General features: G+C 47.9%; 9 protein-coding genes across 9 annotated transcripts; 4 read left to right on the top strand and 5 right to left on the bottom strand.

The window, feature by feature from the left end:
* Positions 1–819: 819 nt before the first annotated feature.
* On the top strand, positions 820–2,045 carry ATNIH1004_010394 (putative alpha/beta hydrolase; the record flags this gene model as incomplete). The annotated part of the gene is made up of 5 exons (XM_033574969.1): positions 820–1,113; positions 1,183–1,307; positions 1,389–1,584; positions 1,643–1,946; positions 2,014–2,045. The coding sequence occupies 5 exons, from the start codon at positions 820–822 to the stop codon at positions 2,043–2,045; spliced, it is 951 nt and encodes a 316-aa protein (XP_033422987.1).
* Positions 2,046–2,294: 249 nt separating this feature from the next.
* On the bottom strand, positions 2,295–4,341 carry ATNIH1004_010393 (uncharacterized protein; the record flags this gene model as incomplete). The annotated part of the gene is made up of 2 exons (XM_033574968.1): positions 2,295–3,155; positions 3,250–4,341. 2 exons carry the CDS (start codon positions 4,339–4,341, stop codon positions 2,295–2,297), a joined length of 1,953 nt encoding a protein of 650 aa, XP_033422986.1.
* Positions 4,342–5,085: 744 nt separating this feature from the next.
* rvb2 (RuvB family ATP-dependent DNA helicase reptin) lies at positions 5,086–6,601 on the top strand (the record flags this gene model as incomplete). The annotated part of the gene is made up of 3 exons (XM_033574967.1): positions 5,086–5,094; positions 5,151–5,597; positions 5,654–6,601. The coding sequence occupies 3 exons, from the start codon at positions 5,086–5,088 to the stop codon at positions 6,599–6,601; spliced, it is 1,404 nt and encodes a 467-aa protein (XP_033422985.1).
* A 359-nt stretch (positions 6,602–6,960) lies between these two features.
* ATNIH1004_010391 (GYF domain-containing protein) lies at positions 6,961–8,322 on the bottom strand (the record flags this gene model as incomplete). The annotated part of the gene is made up of 1 exon (XM_033574966.1): positions 6,961–8,322. One exon carries the CDS (start codon positions 8,320–8,322, stop codon positions 6,961–6,963), a length of 1,362 nt encoding a protein of 453 aa, XP_033422984.1.
* Positions 8,323–8,441: 119 nt separating this feature from the next.
* Positions 8,442–9,922, top strand: UFD1 (polyubiquitin-binding protein UFD1; the record flags this gene model as incomplete). Its single annotated transcript, XM_033574965.1, has 3 exons — positions 8,442–8,690; positions 8,754–9,071; positions 9,137–9,922. 3 exons carry the CDS (start codon positions 8,442–8,444, stop codon positions 9,920–9,922), a joined length of 1,353 nt encoding a protein of 450 aa, XP_033422983.1.
* A 289-nt stretch (positions 9,923–10,211) lies between these two features.
* Positions 10,212–11,122, top strand: ATNIH1004_010389 (uncharacterized protein; the record flags this gene model as incomplete). The annotated part of the gene is made up of 2 exons (XM_033574964.1): positions 10,212–10,582; positions 10,654–11,122. The coding sequence occupies 2 exons, from the start codon at positions 10,212–10,214 to the stop codon at positions 11,120–11,122; spliced, it is 840 nt and encodes a 279-aa protein (XP_033422982.1).
* A 252-nt stretch (positions 11,123–11,374) lies between these two features.
* Positions 11,375–15,181, bottom strand: RPC2 (DNA-directed RNA polymerase III core subunit RET1; the record flags this gene model as incomplete). The annotated part of the gene is made up of 3 exons (XM_033574963.1): positions 11,375–14,186; positions 14,255–15,042; positions 15,119–15,181. The coding sequence occupies 3 exons, from the start codon at positions 15,179–15,181 to the stop codon at positions 11,375–11,377; spliced, it is 3,663 nt and encodes a 1,220-aa protein (XP_033422981.1).
* Positions 15,182–15,487: 306 nt separating this feature from the next.
* Positions 15,488–16,384, bottom strand: ATNIH1004_010387 (ankyrin repeat domain-containing protein; the record flags this gene model as incomplete). The annotated part of the gene is made up of 1 exon (XM_033574962.1): positions 15,488–16,384. The coding sequence occupies one exon, from the start codon at positions 16,382–16,384 to the stop codon at positions 15,488–15,490; it is 897 nt and encodes a 298-aa protein (XP_033422980.1).
* Positions 16,385–16,746: 362 nt separating this feature from the next.
* On the bottom strand, positions 16,747–18,432 carry ATNIH1004_010386 (putative MFS sugar transporter; the record flags this gene model as incomplete). Its single annotated transcript, XM_033574961.1, has 4 exons — positions 16,747–17,358; positions 17,424–17,931; positions 18,029–18,283; positions 18,359–18,432. The coding sequence occupies 4 exons, from the start codon at positions 18,430–18,432 to the stop codon at positions 16,747–16,749; spliced, it is 1,449 nt and encodes a 482-aa protein (XP_033422979.1).
* Between the last annotated feature and the right edge of the window lie 6,484 nt (positions 18,433–24,916).

Raw genomic sequence — 24,916 nt, 5'->3', positions numbered from 1 at the left:
GGTGCCATGATCATGCATGGTGTTGACGGTATTCTCTTTGCAATTAGATAAACTGATGAGATAGCATTAGGATATATATGTGCCATGATAGACGCTAATGGTTTTCCACATGGGACACTTAATCAAGTTCTAGGTCGTGGTATACGTTGAGGGAAATCGATCGGAATGTGGGCGATCGGCTTGACCCCTAAAATCCTGAAGCCTCTGAATCACCATATTCACGTCCGGTTACCCAAAACACCAAACGAAAGGCTTCATAGCGTGAAATCGGTCATTTGTATGTTTGCATGGCTTCCGAATCAGGAATGTGGCTTTTGGATTCTACGAGGTTCTGTATAGTCTGCAGGAGCTCTGGAATGGCTATAAATATGGATCAAAATCACCTAAAGACAGTGATAGCTTCTCTAATCATCGAACCAAGCAGTTGAATCCTCAATGTTCAGCTTTGTAGTTGAATATAGTGACTTAGTCGATCTTAATATCTCTTCTCATAGTCTGTCTACTTCAATAGTATATATATCGTGTGATATAGTAGCATATTCAGCACTTTGAGGCTCGACCGCAGAGTATAAAAGCGCCACAGTTCCAATAAATATAAACCAGAAATAATCAGTTGCACAGCAAACTGCGTATAAGATACTCCTAATTTATCTCTCCACAGATCCTTTAAAGCAGCAGACCTACTACGTAGTCAGGCGGGATAGGCGATGCTTAGTCATTAGGTCGGTGTTTGGAGCCACCGATTCTAGAAGCCCGTTGGAACGGAACTCTCCAACAGACCATTCTTCACTCAATATCCGTACCATTATTGCACACAGCATGCAATCCATAAGGCTGACCCTTCGGGGCACTTCCAGTATCCGCGCATTCTCTACCTCCCGGATGCTGCGGTCAGACTTGTCATTCCAAGTCTACGGCCCGGAGAAAGAGGAAGCCGTCCGCAGCCCGATAGTTTTCCTGCATGGTCTGTTCGGCTCAAAACAGAACAACCGCAGCATTAGCAAGTTGTATCTCTCTAAGCGGGAGTTTCTTGCTCCTCGCACGCATACAAGTGATTTAACAACCCATGATAGAGCCTTGGCACGTGACCTTAAACGTCAGGTTTTTACCTTGGTGCGTCCCTGCTTACATTGAACCCACAGCGCGTGTGGAGTGCTCATTCAAGTCTGTGGTCTTGCTCAGGATCTTCGCAACCATGGACATTCATTTCATGCGGAAGAGCACAACTACTCAGTGATGGCGGAAGACGTGACCAAGTTCATCCGTCAGCAGAATCTGGACCAGTGTGTCTTGATAGGCCATTCTATGTATGCCGAAGCTACTAGTAGCGCCGTTTAAGTCCGGACTTGGTATTAGGTGTTCACCGAATGACACTAATCTATCAAAAGGGGCGCCAAAACCGCCATGACCGTTGCTCTTGATTCCCCCAGTCTGGTCTCGGCACTCATTCCGGTCGACAACGCTCCAGTCAATGCTGTGCTCAAGAGTGACTTTGGCAAGTACATCCAAGGTATGCAGCATGTCGAAGCAGAGAGAGTCACCAAGCAATCCGACGCGGATAAGATTCTTCAGGATTACGAAGAGGTACGAAATAGACGCCAATGACTTCAAAGATGGGCATATTCACAAATTTCACCCCTAGTCACTCCCCATTCGTCAATTCCTCTTGACCAATCTTGTCCGCTCCGAAGAGGACAAAACAATGAAGTTCCGGGTGCCACTCGCGGTGTTAGGCTCCTCTCTCGGAAGCATGGCCGACTTCCCGTATCTAGAGCCTGGCTCTGTCAGATACGACGGACCAACGCTGTTCGTTAGAGGTACAAAGAGTCCATACGTCAGCGATGATGCCATCCCATCTATCAAGAAATTCTTCCCCAACTCTCAGATAGCCGATGTGGAGGCTGGACACTGGTTGATCTCCGAGAATCCCGAGGCTTTTAGACAAGGTAAGTTATTGTAGCGCCTGCGCCGTTTCCTCCTGTAGCATTCAGCTAAGAATTTTTATGTTTTCAGCGGTTGTAAAGTTTCTACAAAAGACACCTTAGAAGGCATATTCAATGGTGGTAGCAAGAGAACGACTTGGAGGTTGGTAGACAGTTGGGTATGTACAGAATCAGGCGCTAAATTATTACTTTGACCCGTCAGGAAATAGAACAGTGTACACCTTTAGACATAATAATAACAACAACAAATGAGTGCATACAGTGGTATTCCAAACTTGAAAATCCGGAAATTATGAGGTATTTGCAATCGGAGTATAGAAATAGATAACGCCGTAACTGAAATGAGACTGCCTAATCGATGGTAATTGGAGTAGTGTCTGTGAGCTTTCGCTTTTTCTTCTTTTTCTTCTTCGATCCCGGGGTTTCGTCTGTCCTTGGGGTGGACTCGTCTGGAGTCGAGCAAGATCTCGGGGACTCTAGTTGTCTTTCCTCGTTCATTATGCTAGACGGATGAGGTCGTTTCTTCTTCTTTTGTTGCCGTAAAGCAAGTGCCGGACTGGTGTTGGCAATATTCACCATAGCAGCACGATCGGAGGCGGGACTCTCTTGTTTTGGTGTCTGAAGTTGGTCCTCCAGTGAAGTTGAACGTTTCCCCTTTTTGAGGCGTGGTGCTGGCTCTTCAGATGAACTGGCTTCCATGGCTTCCAGGGCTTCCCAAATCTCATCAATCTGTTTGCACAAGAGTTGATACTTGTTGGTCGCAGAACCCTCAACCTTACGGAGAACCTCTTGCACTGACGCGATATCAGTCCCATGAGACGTGGCCATGTCGAGGCTACTTGTGTTGGCTGACCGCACTTCCGCAACATTACTGATCAGTTCATTAAGCTCGCTTGCTATGTCATTGATTCGACTTGTGAGGGCGTCTCGCTCAATGGCCACGTGCTCCATGATCACATCATTGTCCGCCTTTGTCTTCAGTTGCGTATCGAAGCTTGACGTGAAACCGGTGATTTTCTCATCCAGAGAATTAAGACTGGTCTGCAGTTTTTCAAGGACCTCTTTAGTAGGCAACTGTTCCAGGGAATTGTATCCCTTCCAAAGTGGCCCGAGCGATTCGCATAAGCTTGAATGGTCGTGCCTTAGGCGGTTGAGTTCTTTCAATTGTATGGCCTTATCTTCCAGAGCGCTATTCACGTGGGATTTTAGACTCTGGTCCAGTTCATCTGTTTTGGCCAGTAGAGGGGGGCAGCTCCTTTTCAATGGCTCCTTTGAGTCTTGAAATCTGGTCTGTTAATTGACTGACATTGGGGTACATTTCCTGCATGGCAACAACCATGTTCTTGACGACGTGTTCAGTCGATAGATTATTGTACCTGGTCTCCAAAGAGTGCATGCCCACCTTCACACTAGCAAGAGTTTTCTTCGCCTGCTCCAGTGATGCAGAAACTGTTGCGACCTGTTGAACGGCTGGGTTTTCTTCCCTTAAACTCTTGAGACCATTTGAAAGATGTGCAATTTCATTCCATACAATAATAGACTTGTCAGCTGCTTTTGCCATTTTGTCCTGTAGGTCTTCCGTTACAGATAATAGCAGGTCGTCCTTTGCAGACTGCAAGTTTTTTAGTTCATCAAACATATTCTCGATGTGCTGCACCTTTGATCTTGTAGCAGAGTTGTGCTCCAGCGCACCGAGGCGCCCTTTGATTTCCTCAAATTCATACTGAGATGCAGAATTGTCCACGGATGTAGAACGTCTCCTTACAACATCAGATGCGCTCAAACGTTTGCTGATTTCGTCCAGCCTTTTCTGCAACGGTTCTATGCCATGGTCTTTCGTAGCACTTATTGTTTCCAGCTGCGCCTCCAGTTTTTTGGCGTTTTCGAGAGAGGCTGAATAGTTTTTGTGTGAGTCCCACAGCTGATCAAGCCTGCCATTGATTGTCTTTTGATCTTGCTTGAGTTCGTTCACTTCCAAACCGAACTTGGACGATAATGTGTCTGCGTTGTAGGACGCCTGTAAATGGTCCACTCGTTGATTAATATCCCGATGTTGCTTTGTCTGTGTGCTGACATGCTCGTTTAACGCTTTCTCTAAAATGAGAAATCGGTCGTTGTATTTTTTGAGCATGTGTTCCAGAGACTGGTTCTGTTCACGGAGTTGTGAGGTCTCTGCCTTTGCCTCTCGCACCTCGCTTTCCAGCTTCTTAATTGTCGCTTCTGATGCTGAGGATGGTAGCTTAGATTTTAGTTCTCGCTCCAGCTGCTGGCGGGTTGATTTTTGTTCATCCAAAGCCCTGTCTATTCGCGCTAAATCTGCATCTTCGTTTTCTCGTGCCCTTTGATAGTATTCAATGGTGGAAGGAAAATTCGGATGGCCTTTGGCTCTCTTTAACATCCTTTCAGTTGCCTCCTTTTGTTTTTGTAGTTTTTCCTTCTCTGTCCTATTATGATAATCTTGGATTGTAGCTCGCACCAAGCCAGAGACCGTTCGTACGAAATCATGACTGAGAATATCATTTTGGCTGGTTGCTTGAAGGGGTATTGTTGTAGGTGAATGATATAGAGTACTACTAGGTAATGTACCTAGAGAGGTTCTCACTGGCGGTCTGTGGCGTGCGAGGCGTGGATCGCGAGAAGCTGGAGAGTCTGAGCTGTCAGGGTTCATTTTGTGGTTTTCCAGACATAACGCGGACACGTAATCTAGTTAGGTATCGGGTGATCATGAGACGAAGTAGGAGAGAGGTGAAGAGAAGTCTGGTCGCGTTTGCGCGTATCTCTGAGACGACTTTTATGTGGTAAAATTCGTCATATCACTGTCAAAATTTGCAAGCTAAGGTCACCCGTGAGGTATTCCTGTGTCTGGCCTGCTTGCTAAAGAATCCAATAAAACACAGAATATCACAGTATCGAAGAGAAACGCGCCAAAGTCGATGACCATTGACCTGCGATCCGCAAACACAACAAAAAAATGGCCCGATTCTGCCGGGCGGTAGGATAGGCGGCTGTCATTCTGCCCAGCAGCTCTTTTGTCTGAACGGAACAAGCAAGGCACGTAACGCACGCAGAATCGTTTTGCTGCTGTGGTGTACTTGGTGAGCACTGCATCTAGAGAGGCACCTTTCTGTCCTTTGCAATCAAAATGACTGCGGTGAGTCTCAGTGGTTTGCATTTCTGGCTAGATTGTCTTCTAATGTCTGGATCCAGCCAATCTCCACGGTCGCGGAGACCAACGAGCTTCGGGGCTTGAACCTCATTGCTGCCCATTCACATATCAGGGGGCTTGGTGTTGATGCAGACTCTTTGCAGCCAAGGACGTCCTCGCAGGGCCTGGTAGGCCAGGAGAAGGCGCGAAAGGCCGCTGCCGTGATCCTGCAGATGGTTAAAGAGGGCAAAATCGCCGGTCGCGCCGTGTTAATCGCTGGGCCCCCCAGCACTGGAAAAACAGCGATCGCCATGGGCATGGCACAGTCCCTAGGATCTGATGTTCCATTCACAATGCTCGCTTCCTCGGAGATCTTTTCTATGGAGATGTCGAAAACGGAGGCCCTTACGCAGGCTTTCCGAAAATCCATTGGTGTTCGCATTAAGGAGGAGAGTGAGATTATTGAGGGTGAAGTGGTGGAGATTCAGATTGACCGGAGCGTGACTGGTGTAAGTGTCTACATTTTACTACCATTGTGTTGTCCTCCCAACGCTGACCATCCCAGGGTAATAAACAAGGAAAACTCACAATCAAAACCACCGACATGGAGACGATTTACGACATGGGCACGAAAATGATCGACTCAATGACTAAGGAGCGTGTGATGGCTGGAGATATCATCTCCATCGATAAGTCGTCCGGCAAAATCACCAAACTGGGACGTTCCTACGCACGTTCGCGGGATTACGATGCCATGGGTGCCGATACCAAATTTGTGCAGTGCCCTGAGGGTGAACTCCAAATCCGCAAGGAAATCGTGCATACCGTGAGCCTGCATGAAATCGATGTAATTAACTCTCGGTCGCAAGGGTTTTTGGCTCTCTTTTCCGGTGATACGGGTGAAATCCGCAGCGAAGTTCGAGATCAAATCAACACGAAGGTTGCTGAATGGAAGGAAGAAGGCAAGGCAGAAATTATTCCCGGGGTTCTGTTCATCGATGAAGTGCACATGCTTGATATTGAATGTTTCTCCTATATTAATCGTGCCCTAGAGGCAGAGCTCGCACCCATCGTCATCATGGCTAGCAACCGCGGCAACGCCCGGATTCGGGGAACAACCTACACTTCGCCCCATGGGCTGCCTCTTGATTTCCTCGACCGCGTGGTTATCGTTAGCACGCAGCCCTACTCAGGCGACGAGATCAGACAAATCTTGGCCATCCGTGCTCAAGAAGAAGAGATTGACCTATCCCCAGACGCATTGGCACTTCTGACCAAGATTGGACAGGAATCTAACCTCCGATATGCTAGCCATATTATCACAACATCCCACCTCCTTAGTCAGAAGCGGAAGGCCAAGGAGGTGAGTATTGATGACGTGCAGCGCAGCTACCAATTGTTCTACGACCCTGCCCGAAGTGTCAAATTTGTCAACGCATACGAGCAACGCTTCATTAGTGACCAAGGTGTCGTGAATTTTACTGCAAATGGAGATGCCATGGAGATTTCGTGAGTTGTCTGTTGCATAGATATCTAGACGGTACGTGTCTTTGAAAGAACGGAGCATGCAGGGAGGTGACACGACATAAAAATGAAGACAGAAGAAGGGTCCCGGTTTCCACTTTTATTCCCTTGAGTTTCTTTACCACTTCGAGTGATGTATGATAATGCTGGCGCTTTGCTCAGAGCTCATCTGTATGGGTACTTCGATATTTGGTTTTTGAATTTGGATTTTGCTGGATTAAACCATAAAAGGAGCCTAGGCTCGAATGATTATAATGAAAGCAAATTTTCTAGCACGCGGAATGATACTGTACAAGTAGAGAGAGAATCGAAAGCAGAGGGACTTTAACTTTTGTTTCATGATATCACCTATACAAAACTGGCTTCCTTATTCCATTCGTCCATATCCACCGTCCGTCGGAACTCAACGCCTTCGCCAAAGTAACCGGCATTTTTCCATGATTCCATTGTTACTCTGTCATAGGGGCCATGTATAATTCCACCATCACGAGCATCCGACCAGCGAAATTCCCACATGGTAGGAGCGTGCTCGCTATCGTTAGGTCTCGTATCTTCTTCCGGCGGATCAATCCACTCCTCTCCAGTCTCCCGGCGATATTGTCGAGTGAGAAGTTCACGTTCGGTGTTGTAGATCTCGACCTGGCCCCTGGTCATAAGGATATCCGCTGCGCCGGTAATGTCGTCGATTGCCTTCTTCCGGGCAGCTTCCTTTGGGTCGTCTTCCATCATTTCTATATCTTCAGTGGAGGCTTCTTTCTGTTTGGATCGGTTCTTGTTGCGATTTTGCTGCCACTTGGGTTTCTTTGGAGCTCCCTTCCCGATGCGGGCCAGAGCTTCCAGTATCGTCTCCCCCTTTTGAAGATGCGTTATAAGGGTTTTTAGGATGTCCGACGTCAAGACACTATCATTCATTCGGTCTCTTTCCTTCCTTTCGGTTTCTCTTTTCTCAGCGGCTTCCTTTGCGCGTCGAATGTCCTTTTTCGAGACTCCTTCCAACCAAGTGTCATATACCGCATCCGGATCTGCTGCTTTCCGTATATAGTTGCCCTGATCGTCGAACTTGCCCTCTTCCTGCTCCGTCTTCATGTTGAAGGCATCCAACAGGGGCGCATGTTTTTTCTTGGAGCCAGCCCCTAGTTCCTCGTCCATATCGGCGTTCACTCTGGCCCGTTCCTCCTCTCCAATATCACTCTCGCTTTCAGCTTCGTCCGCGTCCACTGCATCGGCCCCTTGGCTCAGATCTGCGTGCAGTGTGCCCCCGCCCTTTGATGAGGAGACTTGTCCTTCGATTTCGTCATCTCGTAGAAAGCGCACGGTTTTCTTGTTCTTCCGTAGAGCCTCGTCCCCGTCGATACCCTCCACTCCGAAGTCCTCCTGCAGCTCGGCAAACATATCATCATCCTCCGCATCATTATTGGCGCGGCTGGCTTTGGCCTTGGCCTCCGCCCGTGCATCAAACCCTTCGTTGTCACTGTCCGAATCATACCCATCCAGGTTGACGGCTTTGCGGCGTACTTGTTGCCCGCGGCGACCGATTTCATCCGCATCTAGAACCACATCCTCATCTAGGATATCTGGAGCAAGTGTGGAAGGGTTTCGGAGGTCGAATCGAGGCTTTTTGGAAGACGGACTCTCCGTATCGACCTCCTCGTTGTGGTGGGTGCGGGTAAAGTCTTCCCCTGCCCGCTTGGGGCGTGGTAGAGAGGACATTGGAGGGCTGGATTTCGTTCGCGATAATTGAGAGAAGCTGGAGAGATGAGCGGAGAAGGAAAGAGCGATCTTTGTCTGGAATCTAAGACTTAGCACGACGTTTTTAGGAGAATGTCAAAATGCACGCTCCAGCTCGCAGTCTGGGGTCGGCTCGGAAAATCATCGCGGAGCCATTTGCGTCACCGATCGACGAGCTGAGGGCTCCTCGACTTTCCCTCCACTTATCTTTCTTTGATCAGCAGTGTCGATTTATTCAGCCTGGCCTTGTTCGTGTCGTGAAGCTGTTCATTCAACCGCCTCTTTACCGACATTACTACACTCAACTGCAAGCTCTCACAGCCCTCGCAGCCCTCACAGCTCCCAACATGGTGGGTTCTGCCCGGCTTCGGCCATTCCGGACTCATGGATTGATTGTATTCTGACGGCGGCAGTTCCGACCGGATTACTGGGGCGACGACCCTATGGAGGGGGTCTTTGGCTCCTCTATGCTTCGCCATGGTGCTTCGACCCGCCGCTTCGACGAGTACTACCGGTGTTACCCTGTCGCGATGATGCCCGGTCCCGAGAGAGAGAATGTCAATCACGGCGGCAAAGTGATCATGCCGCCTAGTGCTTTGGACAAGTTGACTCGTCTACATATCACATACCCTATGCTTTTTGAACTGCATAATGGTGCTCGGGAAAGGATGACCCATGCGGGTGTGTTGGAGTTTATCGCTGAAGAGGGAAAGATCTATCTTCCTTACTGGGTACGTCAGGTCGGCGGCTTCTCCTTGCTCTGCATGTACTGATGGTTTGCCGGATATGTTTACAGTTGATGCAAACCCTCCTTATCGAGCCGGGCGATCTCGTCCAGGTCAAATCAACCGATCTGCCACCTGGTCAATTCATCAAGCTTCAAGCCCAGTCGACTTCCTTCCTGGACATTAGCGACCCCAAGGCCGTGTTGGAGAATGCGTTCCGTAATTTCTCTTGTCTCACCAAGGGCGACGTTTTCACTTTTTCCTATAACGATCAAGTCTACGAGATGGCAGTCTTGGAGACAAAGCCGCCCACGGACTCGCAGGCGGTCTCCGTATTAGAAACCGACCTGGAGGTCGACTTTGCACCGCCCATGGGATACGAGGAACCCCAACGACAGAGCGGCACCAGCACACCCCGGAGTGGTGCAAGTGGGAAGCTCCCATCGGGTGGGTTGCTTCATTCGCACGGGACGATGGCTCAGGCGATCAACTATGCCGCCATTGCCCCAGATTCTACCGACGCGGCGACGGGAGCGAGAGCCGTGTCGTCCAACTTCCTTGTCGGTGGACACCGTCTGAATGCTAAAAAGGGCAGCAAGACGCCAACCCCGAAGGCCTCAACGCCGGCGCCAGGAACCAGCAATCCTCAACATCCTCCCCCAGTCCGAAGAACAAACGGCCCCCAGCCGTTACGACTACCGCCCAACCAGCTGTTCCTTGGCTATGCCATCAAACCCGTCCAGAAGCGCGATGAAAGCGGGCTAGTGATGGACAACGAGAAACAACGCTTTCAGGGAACCGGACAGACGCTTCGGGGGAAGAAGAAGGACACGGGAGGGTCATCGACTCCTACGTGAGCGAAGGACGATGGGGGTATTATGCTGATGTGATTGTTGATTCTTTCTTTTATTTCTCCCTTCATCAATACCACCCATTTTCTCCCTTCGTGGGCGCAGGATGAACATAGAGCATAGCGAGGACCAAATTGGCGTTTAATCGGGAGTTGTTTCGTTTCTTCATTTCCTCGTAGATTAATCGAATCCATGGGTTGTTAGCGGGATGCACCTCCGCTTCCGGAGCTCCTCATCTCTGCTTTATTTCTCCACTCTCCACCTCGGCACCTTCGACTGTCTTCACTGAAATGCAATGGCACCCAATATCCAGAATGACGATCCCCTTGGTGCATTTACTAAACTGTCCTCCTCCATCTACATCCATGAGCCTGAGGACAGCAAAAACAACATCAACAAATCCAAGAATGCCCCCACGATCGTCGTCGCCTTCTGGATGAACGCTCCCCTGCGCGCTCTAGCCAAATATGTGCTCGGATACCGTCGACTTGCACCGGCCGCACGCATCATTTTCATCCTCAGCTCGTCAATTGACATTCTACGCTCTTCCACCCGCGCGCAACATGCCCGTCTCTCTCCGGCCATCCACGTCCTGCGCGATTGGCTCCCCACTTGCGACGCCCCTATCCATTTACACATGTTCTCCAATGGCGGGTCTTCACCACCGTCAACCTCCTCGCCGCATATCACCAGGCAACGGGCCATCGACTGCGTCTCTCATCCATGATCTTCGACAGTGCCCCGGGCATCGTGACGGTGTCGTCCGCCGTGCGCGCATTCTCATTCATTTTACCGAGGTTGTGGGTTCTGCGCATACTCGGCCGGTTTCTCCTCTGGTCGTTCCTGACCTTGGGTGTGGGTATCCGTTCGATTCTACGACGACCTGATGTGATCACAGTGTGTCGACGGGCTATGAATGATCGGCAACTGGTCTGTGGGACGGACGGGGACGGGGACGGGGATGGGGACGGGGATGGGGATTCCAATCCCAATCCCCATCGCCATTCATATTCTCCCCCTCGATGCTATATCTATTCCGATGCTGATGAGCTGGTCAATTGGGTGGATGTGGAGACGCATGCTGCTGAGGCGGAATCAAAAGGTTGGAAAGTCCGAAGAGAGAAGTTTTTTGCTTCTTCGCATGTTTCGCATATGAAGATGGACCCAGAAAGATACTGGGGCATTGTGGCGGACTATCTACCCTGACCTGATCCGGTCTAGATTGTTGGGTATATACGAGTTAGGTACTTCTACTCTGGCTGTATATTTTGGTCACTCTTTCTTTGTATATATTAGGAAGGCTCTAGTCAACCAAAATCTCTATTCAAATCCGGATCACCTAGCGCTATGCAATAAATCATATGTACATTGACGATCACTAACGCCGCGCAGCTTTTCCCACCAACAGATCACTTTTCTTCTATTTTTTTTTTTTTTTTTTTTTTTTTATTATTAATCTTATTTCCCTTTCGTCTCGGGGAACTCGTCTTCCAGCTTCAACCGAGCCGTAACGTTCATACTCATCAATTCCTGAATTAGCAGCTTGGCCGCGTACGGGATCGCCATTTTGACCACGCTGCGCGAAGACTTGCACCGCTGGCACCAATTCAGATAGCCCATGAATCCGCACTGTTCGCACACGTCGATCTCATGCCGGTCCGACGAGATCATAAGTCGCTCGAGCAGGAGCTGGCTCGTTCCGTAGGCGATCAGACAATCACGTTCCATCTCCCCCAAACGCAGACCGCCGTCGCGGGAACGACCTTCGGTGGGCTGTCGGGTGAGGATGGCACGCGGCCCGCGGGCACGGGAATGCATCTTGTCCTGCACCATGTGCTTCAGTTTCTGGTAGTAGATGGGGCCGGTGAACACGTAGAATGGCAGAGCTTCCCCGGTGATACCGGAGGTGAGGTAGTCTTTGCCACCATAGCTGAAACCCTTGTCGATAAGGATCTGGGACATTTCCTCCACGGGACTACCGCCGAAGCAGGTTCCATAACCGTGTTGACCAGAGAGAACACCCGCTTTTCCAGCGACCAGTTCAAGCATTTTCCCGACCGTCATTCGGGAAGGGAAACCATGCGGGTTCATGATGATGTCCGGATTGATGCCTTGGTCGGTAAACGGCATGTCGGCCTGGTCGGCAATGATACCCACTACTCCCTTCTGTCCGTGACGGGAGGAGAACTTATCGCCGACTTCGGGTCGGCGCGTTTGACGGGTGAGCACCTTGACAAGCTGGTTCTCATTTTCCGTCACAGAGACCAAGACCTGATCAATGTACGAGGGGTCGGGAAGCTTGTAAGTCATGGGCGTGGGCATGTACTGGATTGGCCGGCCAGCATCGGAGCCGGTGATGCCAGAGCTATGGGATTGGTCGGGGGTAGCCTTGTTGATGTACACTTCACCAGCGTTCACTTGCTCGCCTACTGCGGCTAACCCATCACTTTCAAGTAGAGCATGCTTCCGGATAGGAGCATCATTCTCGTACTGTGGTGGACTCAGCCTGTCTTTGGTACCGTTGGAATAGCTCTTCAGATTCGTGACTTGCTTCCGGAACACTTGGCACCGCCCGAAACCACGGTCAACGGAGCCCTTGTTCAACACAAGTGCGTCCTCAATATCGTAGCCCGAGTAACTCATGACTGCAACGACTGCGTTCTGACCGGCAGGGAGTTGGTCATACTTGACCAGTTCGATCGTGCGGGATTTGACCATAGGCTTCTGCGGATACACCATGAGGTAAAGAATAGAATCAATGCGAAGGAACTGGTTCGATGCAATTGCGCCAATGGCTTGTTTACCCATAGCGCATTGGTAGGTATTTCGTGGTGACTGGTTGTGGTGGGGGTACGGAATCAGACCGGCAACGGCTCCAAGGACGGTGAACGGTTCAATCTCCAAATGAGTTGTCGTTTCGCTAATATCCTTTTCGTAGATGGCAATGAGTGAGTCGTTTTCCTCGTTGACATCAAGATACTCCACAAGCCCCTGCGCCAGAAAGTCATCGAATTCCATTGTCCCCTCGCGTAATTTACTTAAGTGGTGCGCATTCACACGAGACTTTCCGTTCTCGACGACAATAAGTGGCCTGCAAATTCGCCCATCGTCGGTGGCAACATGGACGGCACGCTGGTGATGGTTTATATAGATGCTGACAAACTCTGAAATCCGTCCCATTCGACGCAATCGTCGGAAAGAATTCAGGAAGAACTTAGGGCGGCGAGTGAGGGCTGTCGGTGTTCCATTGATGGAAATTGTATAACAACCAGGGCCATAAAGCTCCTTTCCACCGACTGTCTGGATGTCTTCTGCTCCCAACATGAAGATCAAATTCCGTACCGGGCCCTCTTCATCGTTCGTAGTGATATGGGTCATAAGTGCAAGGTTCTTCACGAGACCGCACGCTTCACCTTCGGGGGTATCCGCTGGACAGAGCATACCGAATTGCGATGGCTGTAAGGCTCTTGGACCGCTGACCTTTCTGGTCTTTTCAAACTGACTGCTGATACGCGTCATCATGCCCAGTGCCGCAATGTAACTCAGTCGACTGAGCACATGAGTAACACCAGCACGTTCCATACGGAAACGCTTCAGACTCCAGTTGCCCGTGGAAATGGCACGATTCATACCCTGAGTGATATGATTGCTATGCATGCTCATGACGCTCCAAGCATCGAAAGCCTCTGCTCGGTTACGTTTGTTTAAGACTTTGTCGACATTCATCTTGATGTCGAAACAAAATTTCTTGAACAGATCTTCAAAGAGGAGAGCCAAGAGCTGGCCTGCTAACTCCAAACGTTTGTTCCCAAGGTAGTCACGGTCATCTACCAGTGAGGGGTCGTTCTTAGCCATCAGAACACGCCGTGCCATGTGCGCAACATATACAGCCTTAGGCCGGAAGTCCATGTTCTTAACTTCGATATGAGAGATAATGACAGAGGCAATAGCCTCCACAGCTTCTTGCACATGAGTCCGACGGTAAGACAATTGCTTGCGATTGATCTTAATCCGGGCACCAATCCAGTCCAGAGCCTGCTGCTGTGTGTGGATACCAAGTTTAATGGCTTCTTCGAAGTTGATTGCAAAGTCTTCCTGGTATACTTTATCGATACCGGCGACGAGTAGCAGCATTTCTTTGTCAGTATGGATGCCCATGGCCTTTAGGAGAATGACGATGGGGATGTCTTCATTCAGCACGTTATGTTTCACATAGAGCTTCTCTTTCTTAAGGACGATATAACTCTTGGACTTTCGTTCGTTGGAAGAACTTGAGGGGGAGAAACAGTTAGCCAAGCACCCATCATATAGAAGCAAAGTGAAAATCGAGGGCCTTACCTGGTAACAGAAGCCTGGACAATTTCCTTCTTCGGGTCTGTTTCGACGATAATTCTGTTCTTACTCAATTGTTCCTGAACAAGAATGACCTTTTCTGTTCCGTTGACAATGAAGTAACCACCAGGATCCAAGGGACATTCATTTAGCACCGTCATCTCCGCGGGTGTCTTGTTGGACAGAAGGCATTTAGAACTCCTAAGCATGACCGGCATTCTCCCGATGCAAACACCTATTTTCTTCACCCTTTGACGGCCACGCAGATATTCAAAGTCAACCTGGATCGGTGCCGCATAAGTTGTATCCCGAAGTCGACATTCGTGGGGAGATACGGTTGACCCGGTAAAGGCAACCCCGACGTCCTGCAGTTCATCTGCACGTCGGGGAGCTCCAAGATAAATATCGGTAAATTTAATATAGAAGTTATGGTCAACGTCGCTGCGGATTGTCGAGCTTGATTCCACGATTTTCTTCAATTGCACTTCCACCAGATAATTGTATGAGTCAATGTGCTGCTTCACCAATCCTTTCACCTTGAGGAACGCCGGTAATAGATTCCATTTATCCTTGGCAGTGTTAATGGGATCCGTCAGGGATTTATTGTAGTAAAAAGGCTCGAGAAGCGCATCAAACGGATCACGGTGACGGTAAGTCGGATGCAAATGCTCCTCTTCTTCCTGCCGGTCGTTTCCGTCCGGCGCTGGCTGCTCAAGACTAGGCGGCAGCTTGGACTGAGAGGAGCGCTTTCTTTTCAACGGGTCAGCAGAGCCTGCCTTAGAACCTGCTGTAGACTGTAGAAATGAGCATGAAATGTTAGCATAGATCCGCAGCATAGTGTAAACCCAGTGCGGAGAACTTTGGCCTTACCTCTAACGCCTGTGCCGATCGCGCACCGGCTGCAGAAGCCTGAGGCCTCCTACGAGGAGGCATGGCTGATAAAATGGTACGGCCCACGTATATTCTACTTCCGGTTTCTTTTGCGTCAGAGGAAGAGCGCAAGGGACAAAGTCATGGTGCACAATTTCTTCGTTATCGGCGAGGGGAAAAGATCCGAAATAATTTCCTGTTTTGAGGGGTGGCTTAGGTAATCCACAGAGCTGTCCCTAAGAGGCTAGCGGATTTCAAATTACAAACTACAGTTACTAACTACAGTTGGACTAGCGTGGTGATAGCGACACTCGGACATTCTCAACTTCTCTATTATCTATATGCATTATCACGCCCCAATGATGGCCCTTACTTGGCTCCCCTTTCCAGAAGATGTTCAACTACCTGGAAATGGCCGTTACTAGCAGCCAAATCAAGTGGTCTACCTAGAGGTCCTTCGGAGTTGACGTCTGCTCCGTTGTCAATGAGCAGTCGCACAGTGTCATTATGTCCGGATAAAGATGCTGCAGCCAGTGCTGTCCCAGATGGCCCTTGGCTATCTACTGGAGCTCCACTCTGAAGAAGGTCTTGGGCCACGGAAGCCAGCCCATAGGACGAAGCGTAGTAGAGAGGATTTGGAGGTGGGGCCAGAGCATCCCCATCAATATTGTTGTGCTCATTAAATGGCTGATACCCATCTAAAAAGGCTGTCCAGTTGAGATACGCATTTTCAGCGGCGAATAACTCCCATATCAAGGGTTGGATTCTCGATATCCTTGAGCCTGCATGTCTAGCATGTACGGCCCAGTAGTTGGCGGCATAGCGTAGGAGAGAAGAGGACTGGACTACGTCCGGAACGGTAGTGTATGGCTGATTGAACTGGAGAAGGTACTTGAGACAGTCCTCGGAAATTGCGGCATGAGATTCTGTTTGATCGATGGCATAACGGCTCTCCGGTCCTGTTTGGATCTCCGACGATAGCAAGTATTCCTTGAAAGAGGGATGTACTAGATGCAACTGCTGCTGATGCTCTTTGAAATCGCTCGAATCGGACTCGTCACTGGTGTATGTCTTCGTCACCAGGGGGCTTGGGAGCAACTCCAGGACCCTGCGCGGGTCGGAGAATCGCTGACTAGAGTTGATTGTGGCTATCTCGGCGACTTCCTCGATATACAGTGGCCGTGTTGAATATGCCAGCCATTGCAAGATTTTGGACACCAGTCCAGCGTGCTCTTCGTCTATCTGCCTTAATACCCGAGAATACATGTTTGAAGCTTTGAATGTTGAGGTGAGATTCTAATATAACAAATTGATTGGATGTAGTACCGTTCTGAGATTCCCAACGGTGAGAGCCAAAAATAAGATGCATTTGTGAAGTTGAATCTCTTTAAGTGCGGGGAGAATCGCAAGGCTGACAAGACCCACCGATAATTAAATAATCACCATGCGAGACAAGGCTGAAGATAAAACAGCACCTGTCCTATGTATTGCAATTAGTGCAGGTATTCTTGCTCTTTGCTTGGCAGGTCATTAGATAATGGATCTATCCAGTCACTTTGATATGTACATGCAGAGATTTTCTCCCTTCCCACATAATAAATATAGATTCGTTCCTTGTTCGAGCTAATCTAAGAATCAACCCTACTCAGCGGACGGAGGACCTTGGCCAAAGTCTGTGACCCAAGGGACTTCGATTTGAATGCCTCTTCGATCTCATCCAGTGACCGTCCCTTGGTTTCTGGCATGATAAATGCACAGAAGAAAACCGTGACCAGTGAGCACCCCCCAAAAAGAAAATAAGCAGCGAAGCTGCTTTTAGACAGTAGAATTGGAGTTGTCAAAGCCACCAAAAAGTTGGTCACCCAGTTACTTCCATGAGCTAGACTGGTAGCTGATGCACGTGTTCGTTGCGGTTGAATTTCCGCTGCATAGACCTTAATACCGACAGCCCAGCTAAGAGAAAAGATCACCGCAAATAGGTAAATCGAAACGATCACCACCCAGCGACCTGCACCAGATGAGCTATGTACCACGTTACCTGCATAGAGGGCCCCCATCAAGAACATAGTTGCACTAAGTCCAATTCCGCCATAGATAATGCTATGCCGACGGCCCCATTTGTCGGCCCAGATGAGAGCCGGGATAGTCACGGCAAAGATCAAGATGGCTGAGACACCAGAGGCGAAGAAGCTGGCATCGGCGGATGCAAGTCCAGCCTGTTCAAATAGCAAAGGCGCGTACTGTGGAAGGGACTTGTCAGCCTTCATTTATAGACGGGCAGCATTGGCAAACTTGCGTAGAGGACCCCATCGATGCCGCTGAGTTGCTGCATCCCCATCAAAAATACAGCAATAGCTGTGCGTGCTCGAACATCCTTCGAGAATATGTCAAGAAGTTTGTCCTTGGTTGACTTCACATGTTGTCTCGTGGCCGAACCCATCCGTTCCACGCTCGCGCGGTCTTCTCGAGCATTTTGACTACAAAGATTAGTACTTCTGTCTTGCTCAATCTCGACCTTTTCCCGTTCTGCGTGGCTGACGCCTAGTAGATCCCATGCTGCGGTCGCTTCAGATCGACGGCCATGGACTGTCAGCCATCTTGGTGATGGGACCAGCCACATCCAAGCAGCGACCGAGAAAGCGGCCGATAGACACGCCAGGATCAAGAACGGAATACGCCATGAGAAGGAGTTCTCAATACGAGCAGTGCCGTAGCAGGTGAAAAAGCCCACCACCAAACCCAGCGTGATGAGCAATTGGGGCCCCGTCGATAGAGCGCCTCTGATACTGGTCGGCGATATCTCGCAGATGTAACTATTGACCGTCAGTCATGAATTCGGGAAAACACAATGAGTTGGCATACACGACTAATGTGCCCAGGTATAATCCTTCCCCTACACCCTCGACACACCTTCCCACCACAAACATGGAGATATGGAATGCCGCGGCTTCTAGTGCTGCACCCAGGGAAAATATTAAAGCCCCAATGCTAATCCCCTTCGGTCTCCCCAATTTATCTGCTAGATATCCCGCAAAGAAGGAGGAGAGAGCAGCGGGGATCAGAATAGAGGACACCAACAATCCATGAACGGTGGCTGACTGGCTCCCAAACTGCGAGGTAAACGTTTTCATAACGGTCACTGGCCCAATGATGCCGGTATCCATTCTGAGATTGAGCTGTTAGCTTGTCGAATTCTTTGGAGCTACAAATGACGCCTTATATCTGTGCTCGTAATCTTACCCAAACAGAAGCCCACCGCAGGAGCACAGTATGCTCGTGAGGACATATCGTGGGGGGTTGCGTATAAGCTCCATCTTGTCTGTAATGATAGTAATGATAGTAGGATAGCTGGAATTCGTGGGATAAATAGACCTGCACCAAAAGCCGGGACACAGTACTCCGTAAAAATGTGCTTGCCAGAGAACTCGATCTACCGCGCTCGCTAGACCAACATATATATACGGTACAGAGACCAGAGGAGATATCAGTAGCCGATGGACCCAATAACTTTCAATCTAAATTAGGGCCAATATGTTCCGCTCTGTCTCATCTGCATGCTTGAGTTTCAGTTTCTCCGCCCTCTGGACTCGAGATATCTGGCATTTAATTGATTTGATTCCTAGTGTGGGGACAGGATTCTTGTGTGCTTGTAGTTACGAAAGCAATCCTGATTACCAATCATCTCATCTGAGTCATACCTGGGGTCAGAGATAAGAGGCCTATTACCTATGGATAATAATCAGTAGACTCTTTGTTTTTTTTTTATCTTGTTATACAAATTCCGTCACGCATCTATCGTCGTATAACACAACTGCGTCCAGAACCTCTACTAGGACTGTTTGTAATCAGAAGTTAAACTAGTATAAGAGCTCAGCAGGAATAAAGTATTAGAGATTGCCTAATAGCAGCTAAGCTATGTTGTATTCCGCCCTAGATGTAGCTGCGAGAGAAGTCCTTTATGATATACTGTACGAACCGATGTGACATGTTTGAATTCCTCGCCGTTTCGCACTTGCCTATTATTGCAGTGGGACTACTCTCTCTCATACTTCAATTGCTCTGGGATTGCGGCTATTGCAAAGTACTGTATCTAGTGGACATGGTCGAGACATATCTCTTCCAGTTTTTCTTAGACTTCTATAAAAGGGAACTTGCTGATGAATATACAATTACTGGTCCTACATCATGACACTGGGAGCCCACATCGATGGGTCAGTATTAATATAGTTTATTATGTCCCGGGTTTCTTAATAATGCCCATATCCCATAGCTATCAAGACTTGACAAGCCTATCTTGGAAATGTGACTCTTCCTGTTCAGATAATCAGGAACAAAAGAGCAGAATAAGAACCTTTTCCAATCTTGCCGGTGTATCAAGTACAAAGATCGATATACCAGAGGTAACTTCACCTATGCAAATGTCAAGTGCGTGGCTTTATAATGCACTGGGAATTGTGTCTCACAGACTCTGAAATTGCTTCCTTTGGACTGTGATCATGGGAATAAAAAAAGTGTCGAGTCATACTTGGCATGTTCTCTGTTAAGATTCCATATGTCCGAACGACTCGACCAAAAAGGCCATGCATACCTTTCGGTGATCGTTCTTAAAATTATATTTCAACAAGATTTATATGCCAATCATAGGGCTGAAAAGGTAGAAAGATGTCTCTGACAATATAATACGATTGTCTTTCCTATATTACAATCACTACCGTTAGTATCTATCATCGATGGTAGAGTACTTGACCGGAACTACATCGCCATATAACGAACGCATTAAGTCAATCCTATAAACAAGTATTGAGTATTGGCACGTAATTGAATGTTCTGGTTTCTAAAATAGGCATACTTAAGTATGCAAATAAACACCGACATATCGCATCTAATGCAAGATAATGTAAATATTAGATAGGTAGATGATCAAAACATTCGAAAGTGATATATCACAACTGCATTACTGAACCGCCAGAGAGCAAAACTATCAAGGCAGTGCTGCTCAGCTTCGTCACCAGATACAATCTAGGTTGAAAGCACTTGCATACTGGACGGAACGTCCCATGACGAAACAGAAAACCTGGAGGAAGCCAACTGGGATAATATCGAGGCCATTAGCCATCGAGCCTAATAGTAAGTGATTCTCCCGATAGAGCTACTTGCAGAATGGGGCAAATTCCTGGAGTGAGAGCCTCGACCAGGTCCTGAAATGATGCCCAAGGAGCTTCAGCTCACCATACGCTAAGGCAACAAGACTCGACCACTGGTTTCTAGTCATGACTGGAATGCTTGGGAGTCTGGTATCCACTAGGATAATCCATGCCAGTGCCATCTCACCATGCTGAGGACCAATTGCCACGCGTCTGTCCCACAGGACAACTCACTCGAAGTGAATGCTTTGTAGATATCGCTGTCACAATGCATCCAAACACACACTAAGGTACGTGACCCTTCCGGAGTGGTTACGAGAGGACGCCCATAAGATAGGTATACCGACTAGGATATATGGGACATGAAAACAGCACTAGTTTAGCAAAGGAAAATCGGAAGGCGTCCCTAAATATGACCACCTCCACAAGAGTCTGAAATATTCCTGGCGCGATATTAGATAGCTGCACTAGCCGAAGCACCAGAAGCCCTGATCAACGGTTAGGTACCAGTGGGTACCCCACTGAAGCATATACAGCATACGTCCGTTCTCCCTCAAGGAAGCATTGACATTAGCCCCGAACACCGTGGCGTGATAATCAAAGACACAGAATCAGACAGTACCTGATGCAGAACGTCCGGGTTGCTCTATCTGAGAACACCACATCATCTTTCGCTATCATCGGAAACGTAAATCCCCAAACAGGCCAAGCTCATCCATTTTGCGGGGTTGGGCAACAAAACTGTTCAAATTCTCATGAAAAGTAAGTCATATTTCTGGCCAACTTGTAGGACAGGGATCCTTAGGACAGGGAGATAGAATGCACAGTTTTTACTAGCCTTAGGCGCATTTTGCGCCACCGTGAATGCTGAGATTCCTGTTTAGAGTGGTCGAAAAGGACTCAGTGCCAGTCGTTCATGCTACGGGGAATGTGGGGAGATTATTCCAACGGAGGACGAAGTGGTCCATGGCGGTGGGATTTCTTTGACCGCAACTTCAGGACTCCTTGCCACTTGGCATTCGAGACCGTTCGGAGAAACTTCCATTCGGCGAAATAGAAGATCGATACGATAGATCCTAGACAAAGCGGTCCAGATGAAGGCTACTAAATTAGTGTCAGGGGGAATACCGAGACCACTTGAAGTTTCAGTAAATAAATATCCGAGTTCCTCTCTGTGTATATATATAAGAACAGCGGAATCACGTGTGTCTTCATATATTAAAGTGTTTTATCGGAGACTGAGGCAGAGCCATGAGCCAATGAGGATAGCTGCAGTCATCAGGAGTGGAAGCTGCTTTTTCATCGTACTGCACATGTCAAAGTGACAGACATGAGTTCTTACAAAGTATGTGGATTGATTGGCATGTGGTTGATTGGATTCTTGCTTCGGCTGAAGATCATGTGCAATTCACATTGAAGTATTCGACCAGTCAACGATGCTCAATTAATACCAAGTATTTAGCATTTTGGGCTTAGCGAATGCCTGATCAAATCAGATCTCTGTAGTATTAAATCCGCTCTCCTGTCGGGCATGAAAGAAGAACTTTCCATTTTGTGATCTATCAATCTCTCCACAATAATCAATTTACTATGGAGGTAATTGTTGGAAGGCTTGTAGTTTCATCACTGTTTTTTTTTTTTTTTTTTTTTTTTTTCTATTCTCTTCCATTATACTATATAAGCATCTTCTAAATAGTTACGGTAAGGGAAGAATTACTTCCGAACCAAGTGGCAAACAAACATGAACAGGTTGACGTTGACAATAAAGGAATCCGTGAGGGGAAGGATTAGTCAGGTAAGATTGGTAAAAGTACCGAAATATCTAGTGGGTCCCATAATTGGCCTGGACAAGGCGTTGGACCCCTGAACCTTCTGCCCAATTAAACTCGCATCCTGAATTACGGGGCCATGGTAAGGTCTCTGCTAGTCGCTAGCTAATTCAAGATGGCGCATAACGAGCGTTGATATGGTTGTTTCGATATACCTTGACCTTGACAATGCTATCGATAGCATGGCCAGTCGGTAGTTTCGATGTGGTCAACCTGTCCAACCTGTTCGATTTGTAAGGACAGATACATAGAGGTCTTTGATTCGTTTCGTAGTCAACTAGGTACCTAAGATATGCACTGGCGATTGGGGCAGACTGCACTTGCCATACAGGTCACCATAGCATAAAAAATATCGATATTCCTATAAAAGAGTAAAAGATCGTGGAGACCTTGTGCCTCTGAAAAGCCTCGAGACTGGGTGTTTTTACACTCAAAGAGAGGAGAAAAATAAAAAGGTACCATGCCACTTTTGAGCACATTGTGAATAACGATTAGGATGATACTCCATACAAGAAACATCCTCTCCTTCCACCTGTTAATTTGTCAAGCATCCAGCTGGTATGGGCAGCATTTATTGACCATGCTAGGTCGCCGTCATTCTCGCCGAAGCCGGATGCCTAGGATATTGTCGAAGACGCCGCTGAAAACCGAACTTTTTGCAGTGGCTTGGGGAGACAGGAACCAATGTAGTTGTAACTTATCACTGGAATTAGGTCCTCTCTCTGAATGGGAGGGAGCTATAGTCTGCGAACAGACCCTATAGCTATTGCAGCACCATGCATCCAGGCAATGAGCTTTGCTCCAGCGATGACAACTCTGAAAAAAGTGAGGCAATCCCCGGCACGCTGCTTGGATATGCCAACTACTAGAGTCGGTATGCCCTGCTATTATAGGAAGGTAGTGTCACCCAGGACTGGGTGTCGGGAGTACAGTAGCAAGGCAAGCGTCCTACCTGCTGAGCAGGTAGTATATGTACTAGACAGTAGACACGTACAGCTCTTGCCTAGGTAACAGGTAGGTATATAAGAACTGGTATAAGCAGCTGTGTGTAATGTTAGTGGAAGCAGACATGGAGTCTATAGTGCCTTAGTATTGGACTTCCTACTGGCCCTATGCCTACCTGGAGTGTTGGCTCTGTTGCAGTTCGTTGCGCACGCTAGATCTTGCCCACAGACACATCCAAACTGCATGACAGCCATGTTTGATATCACTTGATAGACGTCGATCCGAGTACGGAGCTCAGTAGGGAGGGGGGACAAACCGGTAAAACACTCCTATTTTGACCAAGGAGGGGGATGGATCAACATTGCCAGTTGGTCTGGTGTCCTTTTGGTAAGATTGTACTACTCACCGCTTCTCTTCCGCCGCACCAATCAGTGGGTGCTTCGCAGGAACTCCGACAATGGAGGCAAATTACCAAATCGTTAGGGAATTAGGGCACGGAACGGAGGAGCTGTGTGATGATGGGACAATACCATCATTTGTACTCCGTACCTGGACAATCGAGATTTTTATTTAGTGTATTTATTTCATGGTTCAATTGCATGTACCTTTTTTATTTTTTTATTTTTAAGTATCAGGTGTTTTCTAGATGTGACCGCTTCCCAACTCAATTGGTTGAGATCATCCTTACCAGGGATGCTGGGCTGATTGATCCATGGAACGACCCTGGCCACACCGTACCGTACATTCATTATTGGGGTTATATTTTGAGAACCCTGGTACACACTGGCCGGCCGCATTTGATAAAATGAGACAAATGGGAAAATTCAAAATAAATGATGCGGTCCAGTTCAAATACAAGGGGTAAAAAAAAAAAAAAAAAAAAAAAAAAAAAAAAAAAAAAAAAAAAAATTAAACCTCTACAGTACTTCGAGAACCACGAGCCAGAATAGAGGCCAGTCACGAACCATTTGGAACGCGCGTGGTAGTCCGTAACGAGTATTAGTTTTGTGGTACATTTAGAGGTCGGTTACACTCGATTGCTCAAACAGGTAAATAAATAAATAAATAAATAACCATAATAAAGTAGCAATCATCATCACCATCATCATCATCATCATCATCGTCATAAATAATCATGACACGAATCATCTACGGAGTACACCATTCTTGGTCGGAAATCCTGTAAACATCATTATCAAATAGATGGAGCTGAAGGCATGTCGGAAAGAAGTTACAGTAAATTAGACCAACCCGCTCTCAGGTAAGTCAAATCAAGTCAAATAAACAAAAATAAAAAAAAATAAAAATACAAAAAAGAGGCCAAAGCTGTAGCTACTGGAGTACCTAGCCTTAGGTCCATGACTTGGACCGCAGCCGCTATTAGCCCGGAAATCTTACTCGTCTATGATGATGAGACGAAGGGATGATGGTTTCCCAGTTCCTTCGATTCCTATGGTCAGGTACGTGCGGTGGCTACGACGTGATCCGCCGTCACATCTTTTGAATCATCCCCACTCAATGCAGAAACACTTGCAGAGCCCACGCCCTCGAACAGAGTACCCAGCAGGTTAGTAAGTAATACCCCCTTGCACTGTCCCTTCCCAGATCAGATACTTGGTATCCTCATGAATAGGTGATTTTCTGACAGGATATTCCAACTAGAGCAGCACTATGACGATAACGATGACGATGATGATCTACGATGAAGATTAACCTACTCCTACTCTACGATGGTGCAGTAAATCCCCATGCCTCGAGCGCTGATTACTTTACCACTAGTATGGGCGTATAGGAATAATGAAGTGGTACTCCGTACCTTACAATAGGAAGCGAGGTTTAGCTGCCACTTGCTCCCAACAACTAAGTCTTGCAGTAGCATC

The sequence above is a fragment of the Aspergillus tanneri genome (genome assembly GCF_003426965.1).
Source record: "Aspergillus tanneri strain NIH1004 chromosome Unknown AapTan_5_pilon_pilon_pilon, whole genome shotgun sequence".
Lineage (NCBI taxonomy): Eukaryota > Fungi > Ascomycota > Eurotiomycetes > Eurotiales > Aspergillaceae > Aspergillus > Aspergillus tanneri.
This window is presented reverse-complemented; position numbering and strand designations above follow the sequence as displayed.